Source organism: Saccostrea echinata, unplaced genomic scaffold, assembly GCF_033153115.1.
Source record: "Saccostrea echinata isolate AGI-Se365-2 ecotype Australia unplaced genomic scaffold, CSIRO_AGI_Sech_v1 ptg000034l, whole genome shotgun sequence".
In the NCBI taxonomy this organism is placed as follows: domain Eukaryota; kingdom Metazoa; phylum Mollusca; class Bivalvia; order Ostreida; family Ostreidae; genus Saccostrea; species Saccostrea echinata.
Genome location: NW_026889783.1, coordinates 6013584 through 6027818, shown reverse-complemented (window position 1 = coordinate 6027818; position 14235 = coordinate 6013584). Strand labels below are relative to the sequence as shown.

Sequence of the window (14235 nt, the reverse complement as noted above, 5' to 3'; positions counted from 1 at the left end):
TTTGGGACTAAAATCAAAGTTTGGCATATTTTCACAAAAATACGATTCATTTGTTATTAATACTTTTGAGAAGCTTGTGTAAAAAAAATTGACAAAATATGATGCAAAATATTTTTCATCACTTAAAAAATGCAAAGCAAATATATTGCAATATAATAATACATTGGATAATAGATAAGCAAAACAGAATGTTACGGCTAGAAAGACGATCTTTTTTTTAATAGATTTTAGATATGAAGGTGTGCCTAATGGTTCTACTTATTGGCTGATTGTATTATAATCAATTTAAGACAGTGAGAAAGGACTTCTCAGTTGGTCGACTGTCTTTTTTTATCAATGGCAAAAGTTGACCATGCAAAATTTAATACGTAGAAGTTCACTGTCGTATTCCAGGTTTCAGATGTTAATCAGAATTTTACAACGATGGTGATTTCTTCAGTTTTCTTTTGTTGTGTTTAACTTATTTGAACGAAATAATTAGCGAAAGTGAAAGTATCAAATATGAAGGTAATGAACATTAACCATGCTAAGAATCCAATTAAGTAATACAAATTAGGGATAGAGTAAACATCAAAAGTGATCAATTGCCGTGCAATTTGTATTAAATATGTATGTCAACAATTAACCTAGTGATAGGCTGTACGTTTTTAATTCTAAGGTCACTAATTGGCATCGAAATTCGTTAAATATCCCACAGAAATGCTATAACATGCTTTTAATAAATATTTCAAGATTCACACCATAATTACAAACCTATTTTCTTAGACCCTTTACTATATTACTGACAGCCTGCAGCAGCTGGATAATCACAAACATTGAGGTTGTCATTGAAGTGAAGACCTCCGGGACAGTCACGTGTATAGACCAGGCTATGTACACATTCTATATACTTTGTACAGTCATCAGGGTGTGGATACATAACGCCATGCTGACCGGTGCATGTCACTAAATTAGAGAAAACATGTTCTTATTCATTTTAAATCACATGTTTTGTACTCTTTACCAAGGTTGATATAAGAGAAAATTAGTCTAAGGCATGACATTTTTTTCAATTAGATTCAATAAAAAAAATAAATACTTGTATTCTTAACATTATTGAAGTTACAAACCAGGCGCGTAGCTGCCTATACGCAAATACGCAAGTGCGTACACATCATTTTCAAAAAAAAAGGTGAAAAAAGAGATAAGGAAAAAAAAGAAGAGAGAATTATCCGGAGAAAAAAATTTCAGTACCATCCAACAAATATTCGTGTTTCAATTTATTCTGTGTCATACTGTGTCGATTTAAATTTTCAATTATCATGGCTGTATGATAAAATTTGAATTCTTTTATTTAATAACTGCCAAATCCAAATAAATCATTCATTATTTTGTCATTGTTCTATCATACATTGATATTTTTTTTAAAGACCTTTGAAAAAATAAATTTCAGCCACATCGTTGAATGCTATAATCTACTAGTATGATTTACAATACGATATTTTTTTTGTTCATAATTAAAATTTTGTATACGTGTTTTTATACATTAAGAATGATTATATGATACCAATTAATATATCGGTTAAATTTTTAGTGTCAATTATATGTACAATAAGTTTCCATGGAATATTAATTTTCGTTAAAACAATAAAATTACTCTGTCTTTTATTTCCTAAACAAAAACTAAATGGTATAATTTTTATATTTAAAGAAAATGAATGAAATATTTGGTAAAACTCCGGAGCTTCTTGGCCCTCACCAGCAGGCACGTAGTGTCAGGGGAGCCTCCCCCTACTTATTCCCAAAACCTAACCTTTTACTATTGAAAATGTACATTGAAAGGATGGACCCCCACTGTTTGTTGCACCATTGTTAAATCATGGTAATTTGGTAATGTATTAATAAAAATTTGGTTTATGAAAGATGAACCCCCCCCCCTTCAACAAACACACACAAGAAATAGGACTTCGAATTTTGACAATCTTCCTTTTTCGTCCTTGCTTGACAAAATTTTTAAAGTTGTAATTTTTTCCTGGCTGGCAAAAACTATATTACGTGTCTGACCAGAGCCCTAAAACAACTGGGGGGGGGGGGGCTCAAGACCCCCAACCCCCTGCCATTCTCTGAGTACACATCAATTCTATTCTGGCTACGCGCCTGCAAACGGTTTTAAGTTTAATGCAACTTTCGCCAAAAGTACTTGTCAAGTTTTACTAGACCATTCAAATCGGATGTCTAATTCATCTCTACAATGTGTTTGAAGAATGAGACATTTCAAGAGCACTAGTTTTTAACGTATTTTCACCATTTTCTGATAAATACAATGAGTATGACAATTAATAGATTTGCAAATATCCAAATATTAAGATCTCCTTTTTGACCTTACTTTTATTTTAATTAGCACAAGGAAACTGGTTTTTGAAGTAGAATATATAAAGGCGAATTCTGAAAATCATGATCAATAATAAGTTTCTATGTCGGATTAAAAACTGTGGTAATGTTTGAAGATGCATCTAATTTCATAAAGGTCTTTTTAATGCGGCTTATCGTGATAAATATGTAATGCGTTTGGGATGAACTATTAAGATAACAAACTGTAATCAATTATGCTTCACTTCCATTTTCACAAAATAATACGAAAGAAGAGCAAACTCGGAACCCTGAAAACATCAGATGTGATATCAGGTGCCATGGAGTGTTGTGCCTGCATTGCCAACTTATATTTTGTTTTAAAATAAATTTCTTAGTTATTTCTCTACAGAGAACTTAGAATGATTGTTTACATTTCGTGCGGTGGTTGCCCGTTGTTATGCTGATTTTACGAGTTACTGTTGTCCATATGAACCTTAAGAGTGTCCTTAGAATTGTCATAATGTTTCTAAAGTCTTACGATATAGTAAAGTAAAAGAAATTCTCTTGTGAATTTTGTTGGATGCTTACTGGAAATGGCTTTTACACACTAATTGTAGAACCAGTATGGTAGAAAATACGGATCTCCGGATAAGTTGCTACATACGCCGACATACCTGTACACTTTCTATACAAAACTTTATAAATAAGATGTCTAGACTAGATTAAAAATTATAGATTAATTAATGAGTTTTATAGATGTTTTATTAGTAAATAAAGTAATTCAAGTACATTGAGTAAAGAATAGTTTTTGAAGTTTTACGAATTACATATGACGTAGGCGATGCATCATTGCGTCATGGTATAAAAGACAAGATTCTGAGAGAGCGTTGTCAGAATCCCGCCTGGTAGATCTAGAGAACTGAACTGCACCTTGCACCTTGATCTGAGGTATTATTTTATATAAGTGAGCATTTTGAAGTAAAGATATTTTAAAATAGTTTAATTATAAGTTATAGCGCAGTAAGAAACAATTATCAAGTTTAAAAGTAATATTGAATATTTAGAAACTTAGATTTATTTCATATTTAAATTCAGCGATAGTTAAATAGTCGGTGCACTCGGGGTTCTGACCCTGGGAGACACAGAAAATTGTCTCTCCCAGTAAATTTATAGTTGTTATTTAAAGTTTGTAATTTGTTCGTAGTTTGAATTCGTATTTTATTCTATTTTAATTGGCAAGTAAAACATAGTCAATTCTTATAGTTCGTTGTGAAGTTGCACCGTTTGACTGAAATTACGACAGTGCAGCGTACTTGAATTAATTGTGTCTTTTGCATGAATGTATATGAGGTGATGGTAAATTTGCATGGCATACTTTTCATTTTAATGACATAGATTAATTTATTCTATAACCAGAAGTTATAGATTTAGGGTGGTGGACTTTAGTTTGAGCATGTACGGAATTATGTTTAGATAGTCGGTGCGCATGCACCTTACACCGAGTCACTTTGAGAATTTATGTTCGGAGATTAGACCAAGTATATTTTAGCAGAAACCTAGCACCTAACACCGAGTAAGGTTAGTACCAGTCCAGTAAAGATGGAACTTAGAACCAATTGCCTTATATCAGTAGCACCTAGCACCTGAACACCGGACACCTAGAACCAGTTTGCTCCAATATCATCGGTAGCACCTTAAGACGGTAGCACCTTTCACCGAGTATAACGCGCAACTGTGACATTTGAAAGTGATTATTATTATTGTACATTACACTGGGACGTTATATAAAAATCTGTATATTGAACTATTTATTAACTTAATAAATGTATATTTAATTGATCACACTTGTTTCATTTAAATTTACTTGATTGTACAGGTACCTTCGAACCCATTATTGTAACGTGCCTCATAGGTACCTACTAGTTAAATTTACACGTTACAATTGGTGGCAGCGAATTTATATATACTTTAAAACCCGAAACGTTACAGGAGGAAAAAGCATCTCCTGTCGATCGGTCACATCCGCTGTAAACGATCGGTCCCTATTGGATAAACGAAGTCATTCGTAGACAATTCACTATGCCGAAATGGCCCAACAATTCGAGTTAATACAGTGCAATTGAAGCAGAAATAAAATCACTGTTTTTGATTTGTTCTTGGCAATAATGGCGGTTTTCAGTGAAGATTTTAGCTTCAAATTAGTCAGTTCATTCTTTAAATCGATTTCATTCACGATAAAGAAAATTCTAGACTTAAAAGATCATAACAAAAAAGTCTCAGTTTCAATATTAATATATTATTGTAAATTATATTATTATACTATCTATTTATAGCCACAATATAATACATGTATATACAAACGGAAATTGTTTATAAATCTCGTTGTTAACTGGATTTCAAGCGTTAATCAACGAAGGGGTAATGGTTATAAATATAGTCACAAAGACCCCTTCAAATAATATTGTAAACAATGGTTGCGACAGTTGGAGCCAGCTGTAAAACTAAAAGGGAATAAATTTGTGTAACTGAACCGGAAAACTTAGAGCACTCAATAGGTGATTACTTTTCTAAAGACAAGAGAGAAAATGATGAATTACACACTAGGAGAGGAAAATGCTGATGTAATAACATGTTAAATCTGGGCATTTCGAATTTTTCTGAGACAGAAATTCCTTAATGTAAATTTTGTCGTTAAGCAGTCTTCTTTACCTATTTTCATTCAATATAATGTAACGATTATAGAAGTTTTAAGTGGTTGAAATGGTTTGATATTAACCAAAAAAATTTCAGTATTGACCGAGGACATACTATAAAAATGATTACTAGTAAATGAATACCACTATTGTTACTACTACTGATGCGTCCACTTTTAATCATCTTCCTGAAGTGTGTCTCGTATCAGCTTTCTATTCAACTTGATGGGGAAATCCGACAAAGATCGACACATTCATTACTTTTTTAAAAAGTTATAAAGCATGAAAAACTCACCTTCATTTACACCATTTTTGTAAGATTAATGTTTAAGAAATGTTAAAGGCAAGTAATGAAAAATTGTTTAAACATTAGTGTGATTTGAAAACAATTTGGATAGTCAAAAGTTAATTAATGGATTAATAAATATTATGTACATTATGAAATATATTTTACAAATGAGTCGGATAGAATGGTTTTATACATTTCATTAAGTCTATTTTCTTACCAGTTGTTACAGAGGTGCTGATTTGGAGCACAGAAGTGGTACTGATTTGGAACGTGTCCGGTTTGTACATGTATGATCTACAGCTGGAACAGTTTTTAAAGCTACAATCGTTAAATAGGTCTTCTCTGTGGATTCGACAAATAAGATTACTTCTATCAAATGTAAAAATAACGTAGTCTTTCCCTGCTCTCTCTGCAGCAAATACAGCACACATTACATTGGACGATACTTTAGATAGTTCCGCTATACTGTTAAGACAAACACTTCCTCTCTTCTCCAGGATCTCAGTTAGAGAATTTTGCCGAATATTGTCACGTGATACCGACAATTTTATAAAAATCACAAACAAAACCCTCCTAGTAATCCCAAAACGAGATAGCATTTTCAGATATTTGATATTTTGATATTAACAGCATATCCTTGAAAATGTTTTTTTTTTTTCACCATTTACTTTAAAGTAAATTATTTTCATCCAAACCTATACGCTAGCGATCAATTTTTCATTACTGCAGTTAGGCTTATGAATATCCACTTCAGTGAAATATTAAAATCAATAACGTTCAAAATGAAATAATTTAAAAATCAAAATACATGTGCTTACAACGTTTTTCATTGATTTGAACATTTTTCTTGATAAATAATCATTGGAATGGAAGAAAAATTACATCGACTTAGATTGTGTTCTCCAACACAAAGAGAATGAACGTATGAAGACACCTGATATGAAATTAAGTATCTAAAAGTACTATGTTTAGAGTGAAAAGGGATAATTGGGGGGGGGGAGGGGAGGTTAAAGGAGAGTGGTAAGGTTTAAGAACATAAAATCACCAAGGGGTAGAGCCCACTTCATAGCTCCACCACATCCGTCTTTGATGAATCAGTAAGTAATCTACATTTAGTAATAAATTCTAATACTGGTGAGACTTATGATTCTTGTAAGGTCAACAAAGTGAAAAGATATACAATGTATTACTCAATTTGAAATATAATACGAAGGAAAATACCGGTAAAATAAAGCTTTCACAATGTTCTTAATGTTGACAAAAAAATTAAAATTCCAGAGAAATTTTCTATAACTACTAAAAAAAATTTCTGTGCAGTATATCACGAATTTTGATAAAACGTTGTCCATTTTTATGTTTTGTCAGAAACATGCATCTGAGAAATTTTTTTTTTAAATGGAGAACGTTAGACCAAAACATTGACTTTAAAATTGCTTATCAGATATCTAAAAGTATTCTCTGTGAAAAGTAGAAATTTATGAAAAGATACAGAGAATGAATTAGAAATACAATGTATATTTTTGCTTTTATTCCACAGTAACCAATGAATAAATTCGAATTTCTTCCTTGGAATACTTGTACATTACAAGTATCTTTATATTTTTAGATTTCAACATAGAATTGCTTTAATTAAAATTCTTCTAAATTAACGACGAAAGTTCTTGCTTTTCAAGACGTTGTTACCATGGTAATGTATGTTATAGCTGTTTTTCAATTTACTTTTATCATCCAAAGAAGACATCAAGTCTCCATCTTGTGGAAACAGTCACTGTCCTTATTCTGATTCGTGTCAAAAGTAAAGAGACTTTGAACATGTTTAGAAATACTTTTTCTTTTAACTTTAGAGTATGTTACTCTATTAACCATAAAGCAACCAATTTTTGCCTATTTTGCCTGAGTCTATGGTAGTAAATACCTTAATCAAAGCGAGTTTGAAGAAATTCTGTGGTAATACCCGCCACGGCTTCCTATTTCAGAGAAAGTATTAACAGAGAATGACCCTTTTCAATTCATTCATGCCAGGGGTGAACAAAAGAACACAATGTCTCAAATTGTAATTAAACATGGTCTTCTTTTTCTTGATCAGGCTATATCAGATGATCAATATGGTTCTATGTCATCCAGGACGAGAAAGTGTTTCATTGAAATATGTTTCAACAAATGTAATATTCAATGCTCAGATTTATAAGATCGTAAACTACAGATCGACTAATAGTTTCTATGTAAAAAGCTTAAATAATGGGGGTTTAATTAATATACATGTACCTTTATTCATCATCAAATCTTTTAACCATTATTCAGGCTCCAACTTGATCAATGTTTGGATAATCAGATATATATATATATATATATATATATATATATATATATATATATATATATATATATATATATATATATATATATATATATTAAAATGAAAATACACTACATTTACTTAAAGACAGGGCTCAAATATGTAGAAAATTTTAAATCAAAAACTCCCTTTAACATTTGTGAAACCGATTGGAAATGAATAGTCAAGATTCAGTCCTGATTTTTATAAGTCAATTTATTGTAGTATTGGCGTGATATTTTACCATAATCTTGCAATATGTTTAAAAGTTATAAATACAAGAACGATATATCTGCGTGCAAATTTTAACAAGCAAAGTTGCTATGACATAAAATAAAACCAAACCAAAATTTTCCAATTAACTACAAGCCTCTTATCAGCAATATTTTTCATAAGCTCAAAAAAGTGCAAAAAATGGATAAATTCTGGTTCTGTTGCATCGAGAACGAAAGCAATTCTTTCAACCTACTGATACTTTAATATACACATGTACTTGTAATTGCACTTAACTATACCGTTATTATCTTGTAGCTGTTTATTATTTATGTGAAGCATTACTATGTTATAGTTTGATGATTATGATAAGCGTACCTAAATATTACAATTTGACATGTTATTTCAAACTAAATGTAACATTTTCCTATGTGCTTAACTTTCTAAAGCCTGTCCAGCTGTCGTCGGCCGACCAAATCGTGGATATTTCTCAGATTTTGAAGATTTTTCACACAGAGTTTTCTCTTGCAGTATGAACCATGTTTGCAAAATGAAAAATGTTTTAATTCATGGTTACCATGGAAACATACGTAAAGAAATTTCCTAAGCAACCAGCAATTTTTCAACTTGGATGGATTAAAAAACCTCTTATCTTTCAGGCTAGAATTTAATGTGAATACTAGTTGATTTTCTTTTTATTTGCAAATCATTAAATTCTGAGAACCCTCATATATCACCTACATGCCTATTTTGAATGATTTTTCACAGAACTGTATTTAAATACTTTTCCTATACAATCCAATGTCAAATACATTGTGCTCTCTTCCTTGTCCTGTGGACGTAGATTGAGAAGTCTTGATTCTGCATTGCCTGAGAATGCATGCAATGAAATGTGAAGAAAACAAACGGTAATCCTGTTCAAAAAGCCAATTAAACAATGAAAATTGAGAGTAAAAAAGGACCTCTAAAACATCAAGGTGAGTTCAGGTGTCATGGAGAAGTAAGAATCCCCTGTCAACTGATCACAGCCGCCTTGAGCCCTCTGGATCGATTGAGTAAAAAGAGTAATCGGTAGAAATTCAGCATGAAAGTAATGACCTGACAATTTGAATTAAATACTATGTCAAAGTTCTCTTTAACAACAGGTTGTTCTTGCAAAACGTTATCTTGTTTCGACCATAGACTTTGGGATGTTGCTTTAAACGAGATTGTTGATATCTGCGTAAAATGCATATAATGTATGGAAACTTCTTCATATTTTGTGTCATTTTTGGTCTAGATTCTGAGATAAAGATTTTTAATTGACCTCCTATGATTTCACTGCTACTCAAATATCTCTTCTTTTCATTAATTCCCATAAGGTACCCAAAGGTGATTTCTGGCGAGTTGGTTGATGTTGGCCCAGTGACTCTGGAGAAATAAAAAATGCTATAACGTAAATGTACGATGGACAACCGGAGACGAATATACAGCATAAGATTACCAGTTTTAATTAAAATTCACGTCTTTTTACAATATAAGAAACTCTATTTTCTTCTTCTAAATCTGTAAACAAGGAACTCTTGATTATTTCTAAAGTAAATAGTTTATTAAAAAAATTTGAATTTCAAGGTTTGTACAAAAGTGCTCAGAAGTATCTATTTCCCTGTAGATCTTCATTTAACCCACTATTATACATTTTTCAGGTTGCATATAATCCAAAATTCCCAAACATTTAGTTCTGAAAAGAAAAAAAAATATCAACATTTCTTCAACTGAATGGAGTTTTTAGCCTTCTATTGTCCGTCTTCTTCCCAATCCCCCTAGATGAGTTTATGTTATATATGCATAGACATTAATATTACTTTCCCACTCAAAATAAAGATTGGACATACTCATTTTTATATTCTGTAAGGTATGTGACCGTGAATTTTTAAATTCATTATTTTTATTTTTTTGCACCGGTGCCCCTCAAGTGATTTGTATTGCCTGGTCCCTAAATAGATTAGATGTTTGTCATCATTATATATTTTAAGCAATGTCATTTACCTTTCAATATCTTTTAAAAAAAATTATTTTTCATAATTTGAATGAATTAGGTCCTTTTATTATCATTATCGGTTATGGGAGGGTGGATCCTTTTATTTTTTTATTATCATTATTGCTTATGGGAGGGTTGATCCTTTTATTATCATTGTTGGTTATAGGAAGATGGATCCTTTTATTATCATTGTTGCCTATGAAAGGGTGGATCCTTTTATTATCATTGTTATGGGAGATTGTCATTGTTGGTTATGGGAGGGTGGATCTTTTATTAATTTGTTGCTTCTGGGAGGGTGGATCCTTTATTATCATTGTTGGTTATGGGAGGATGGATCCTTTTATTATCATTTTTGGTTATGGGAGGATGGATCTTTTATTATCATTGTTGGTTATGGTAGGATGGATCCTTTTATTATCATTGTTGGTTATTTGAGGATGGATCCTTTATTATCATTGTTGGTTATGGGAGGGTGGATCTTTTATTAAATTGTTGGTTAAGGTAGGATGGATCTTTTATTATCATTGTTGGTTATGGGAAGGTGGATCCGTTTATTATATTGTTGGTTATGGGAGTGTGGATCTTTTATTATCATTGTTGGTTATGGGAGGGTGGATATTTTATTATATTGTTGGTTAAGGTAGGATGGATCTTTCATTATCATTGTTGGTAATGGGAGGGTAGATCTTTTATTATCATTGTTGGTTATGGGAGGGTGGATCCTTTTTTTTTTTATCATTGTTGGTTATGGGAGGGTGGATCCTTTTATTATCATTGTTGGTTAAGGTAGGGTGGATCTTTTATTATCATTGTTGGTCATGGGAGGGTGGATCATTTTTGGTTATGGGAGGATGGATCTTTTATTATTATTGTTGGTTATGGGAGTGTGGATCTTTTATTATCATTGTTGGTTAAGGTAGGATGAATCTTTTATTATCATTGTTGGTTATGGGAGGGTGGATCCTTTTATTATATTGTTGGTTATGGGAGTGTGGATCTTTTATTATCATTGTTGGTTATGGGAGGGTGGATCCTTTTATTATCATTGTTGGTTATGGGAGATTGGATCCTTTTATTATCATTGTTGGTTATGGGAGGGTGGATCCTTTATTATCGTTGTTGGTTATGGGAGGGTGGATCTTTTATTATCGTTGTTGGTTATGGGAGGGTGGATCCTTTATTATCATTGTTGGTTATGGGAGGATGGATCCTTTATTATCATTGTTGGTTATGGGAGGGTGGATCTTTTATTATCGTTGTTGGTTATGGGAGGGTGGATCCTTTTATTATCATTGTTGGTTATGGGAGGGTGGATCCTTTTATTATATTGTTGGTTATGGGAGTGTGGATCTTTTATTATCATTGTTGGTTATGGGAGGGTGGATCCTTTATTATTATTGGTAGTTATGGGAGGGTGGATCCTTTATTATCATTGTTGGTTATGGGAGGGTGGATCCTTTTATTATCATTGTTGGTTATGGGAGGGTGGATCCTTTTATTATCATTGTTGGTTATGGGAGGATGGATCTTTTATTATCATTGTTGGTTAAGGTAGGATGGATCTTTTATTATATTGTTGATTATGGGAGGGTGGATCTTTTATTATCATTGTTGGTTATGGGAGGGTGGATCTTTTATTATATTTTTGGTTATGGGAGGGTGGATCCTTTCGTATTATTGTTGGTTATGGGAGGATGGATCTTTTATTATCATTGTTGGTTATGGGAGGGTGGATCTTTTATTATCATTGTTGGCTATGGGAGGATGGATCCTTTTATTATCATTGTTGGCTATGGGCGAGTGCATCTTTTATTTTAATTCCCTTTCCTGCATAGATGAATTGAAGCATTATGCAGTTAGTTTTAGGGAAAGTGTCAAAAAACATGGTACTCGGATAAAAAGTTAAAACCAGGAGGAGCATGTTGAATAGAGCGGAGTTTTAGAGAGACTAGAATGTAGAATATGATAGCGTCTTAAAGAGAGTGGAATGTGGGATGTTGTTTAAATATGATAGCGTCTTAAAGAGAGTGGAATGTGGGATGTCGTATTAATATATTAGCGTCTTAAAGAAAGTAGAGTGTAGGATGTTGTTTAAATATGATAGTGTCTTAAAGAGAGTAGAATGAGGGATGTTGATTAAATATGTTAGCATTTTTGTTTACAAAAATGTGCGAGAAAGCGGTAATATGGAAATACTCTCAAACTAATTGAAATCAGAACGTACTAAATATCAAAAGTAATAATGTGTAATGAGTTTTAAGAGTCCCACTAAAAGACCCCTATTTTTGGCCCCCTGCTCTGGGGTGTCTCTTGGAATGAGCCCTATCTCAAAATGACGATTGATGTAAAGGACCCTCTATAAACCAATGAGAAATGGTATTTTTCGACTTTCAAAAAATTATATCTTATAAATGTGAAAATATTGAATTGATCTACATCATTTTTATGACATACCTGTCATTTTGCTCCAGGAAACAAATAATGTTGAAGGACAAAGTATTGATAAACAGAAATCAATTAAGCTAACTAATGGGAGAAAAGAAAATGAGAGTACATGTATTCAAGTACTTCGTCTTAGTCTAATATAATGATAAGAATACTTGAATTGATTACAAATAGCTTATTAAACCGCAGATTTCAGTTAATATATCGTAAATCAAGGACAAATCACTCTACCTGCATAAAAGTACCGTGAAATTGGTGCTCTTCAATGTGCAGTGTATATGTGAAGAGGGTCCTTAAGTTATAATATGCAAGTGTCACAGCATTTTAAAAATAGTCATATTCCGTATTTCCTGGGTTTTATTCTACCTCGTATCAATTTTCAGGCACATTTTGTCTCAGGAAACATAAAGCGCAAGATTGTCTGCATACACAATTTGCCTATTTTATGTACTAGCATCAAACAAATCTTGCCTATGAAAATCTCATATATACATGCTTGCGCTCTGTGTTTTCCGAAGTAAAAATTACCCTAGATATGCCAAAATTCAGTCAAAATTTGGAAAAAAATGTTCTAATTGGTCAATCTTTTGTAGCCTTCGTTGCGCTTTGAATCAAAATCAATGCTGGTTTTATAACAAGCCACACTTAATGTTCTTAATAGCAAAGTATCAAAATTTTACTATATTTTGATTTACATATCAAATAAAGGGCCAAATTAAACCTTTACAATACCGTGTTCTTCATTTCATCAGACATATGTGAACAAATCAAAAGGTTACAACACCTCTAAATAAAATGTTTTTTTAGATTCAGGTTGCATATACATGAAAATAATTTTGTTGAACTTAATCGAAGAGTGGTGCGTGGAGAAGTTGCTTTTCTACCTCTATCCTGAGTTATTTTTGCCAACCACAACCAAAGAATGCTTTGAAGATCGGAAGTAAGCCTGTAATAAGAAAATCTTACATTTTCATTAAACTGTCTGTTCATTGAATGTGTTTTTATCTTAAACAGAGAAAATTAACTTTGGAGAAATACCCCTCCAAAAAAATAACAGATTTCAAATAAGAGTTATTTGGATATGCAATTTTCGAGTTTTTATTTTTTATTTCAGAATCGTAAATTCATTTTCAATGCCCAGTTACCTTTACCTTTGACTTATGGCATTAGGTGAGGATACTATGATACACATTGCAGTTATAAGGAATACCATTTTATAGTTTAAAAAGTTCGAGAAATGTTTTGAGAGTTATACTTGATTATGTGTCAGTAAGAAGTCAGATAACCATGCCAAAATCAGTATGTCTCTGGAGTCCCAATGGATTACATTGTGATACTCTAATGAGTGAAATCAACAAGTGAAATAAGTACTACCTTTAAAAAACGGTAGTCGGGTAACTTATTAATAATATACTTTAAAATTCTGATGTATTTACTCCTTTTCAAACCTTTACTGTTAGAAATACCATTGAATTCATATAGAATCTAGTAATCCCATATACGAATATTTACTTCCTCCTGAATAAAGAAGTCGGGTTTACTCTTAGCACTCATAAACGATTTAATTTTCGAAAAACGTAAATAAATGTATTCCTATTTCAGTAGTAATAAAAGAATTTGCACACGTAAATAGAAAACATACTTTTATAACCGAATATTTGCATCTTTTGCTAAACTGCGGAAACATAGATCTTAATATAATATACATAATATGTCATGAAAATATAACAGGAATTTTCCAATTTATTGCAACACAAAGTAGTCATACTTTTGCCAGATACTTTAGCTGGAATCAACCATCACCAGCACTGGCGAATCACAAACGTATTACAGCATATTCATCAGAAACGAAAACAAAACTAACCAAACATAAATAATCTATTGTTTAAACTTCAGTCTCAAACCCACG

The 14235-nt window shown here is 31.9% G+C and overlaps 1 protein-coding gene across 1 annotated transcript; it reads right to left on the bottom strand.

Annotated features, from left to right (window-relative positions):
* Positions 1-778: 778 nt before the first annotated feature.
* Positions 779-5744, bottom strand: LOC133199310 (endochitinase-like). Its single transcript, XM_061335124.1, has 2 exons — positions 5531-5744; positions 779-945 (listed from the first exon to the last, which is right to left on the bottom strand). Exons 1-2 carry the CDS (start codon positions 5742-5744, stop codon positions 779-781), a joined length of 381 nt encoding a protein of 126 aa, XP_061191108.1.
* Between the last annotated feature and the right edge of the window lie 8491 nt (positions 5745-14235).

Coding starts and splice junctions, on each gene's coding strand:
- LOC133199310 (XM_061335124.1), bottom strand. CDS start 5,744: ATGTGTGCTGTATTTGCTGCAGAGAGAGCAGGGAAAGACTACGTTATT. Junction 946..5,530: donor CAGCACCTCTGTAACAACTG/GTAAGAAAATAG, acceptor TCTCTAATTTAG/TGACATGCACCGGTCAGCAT.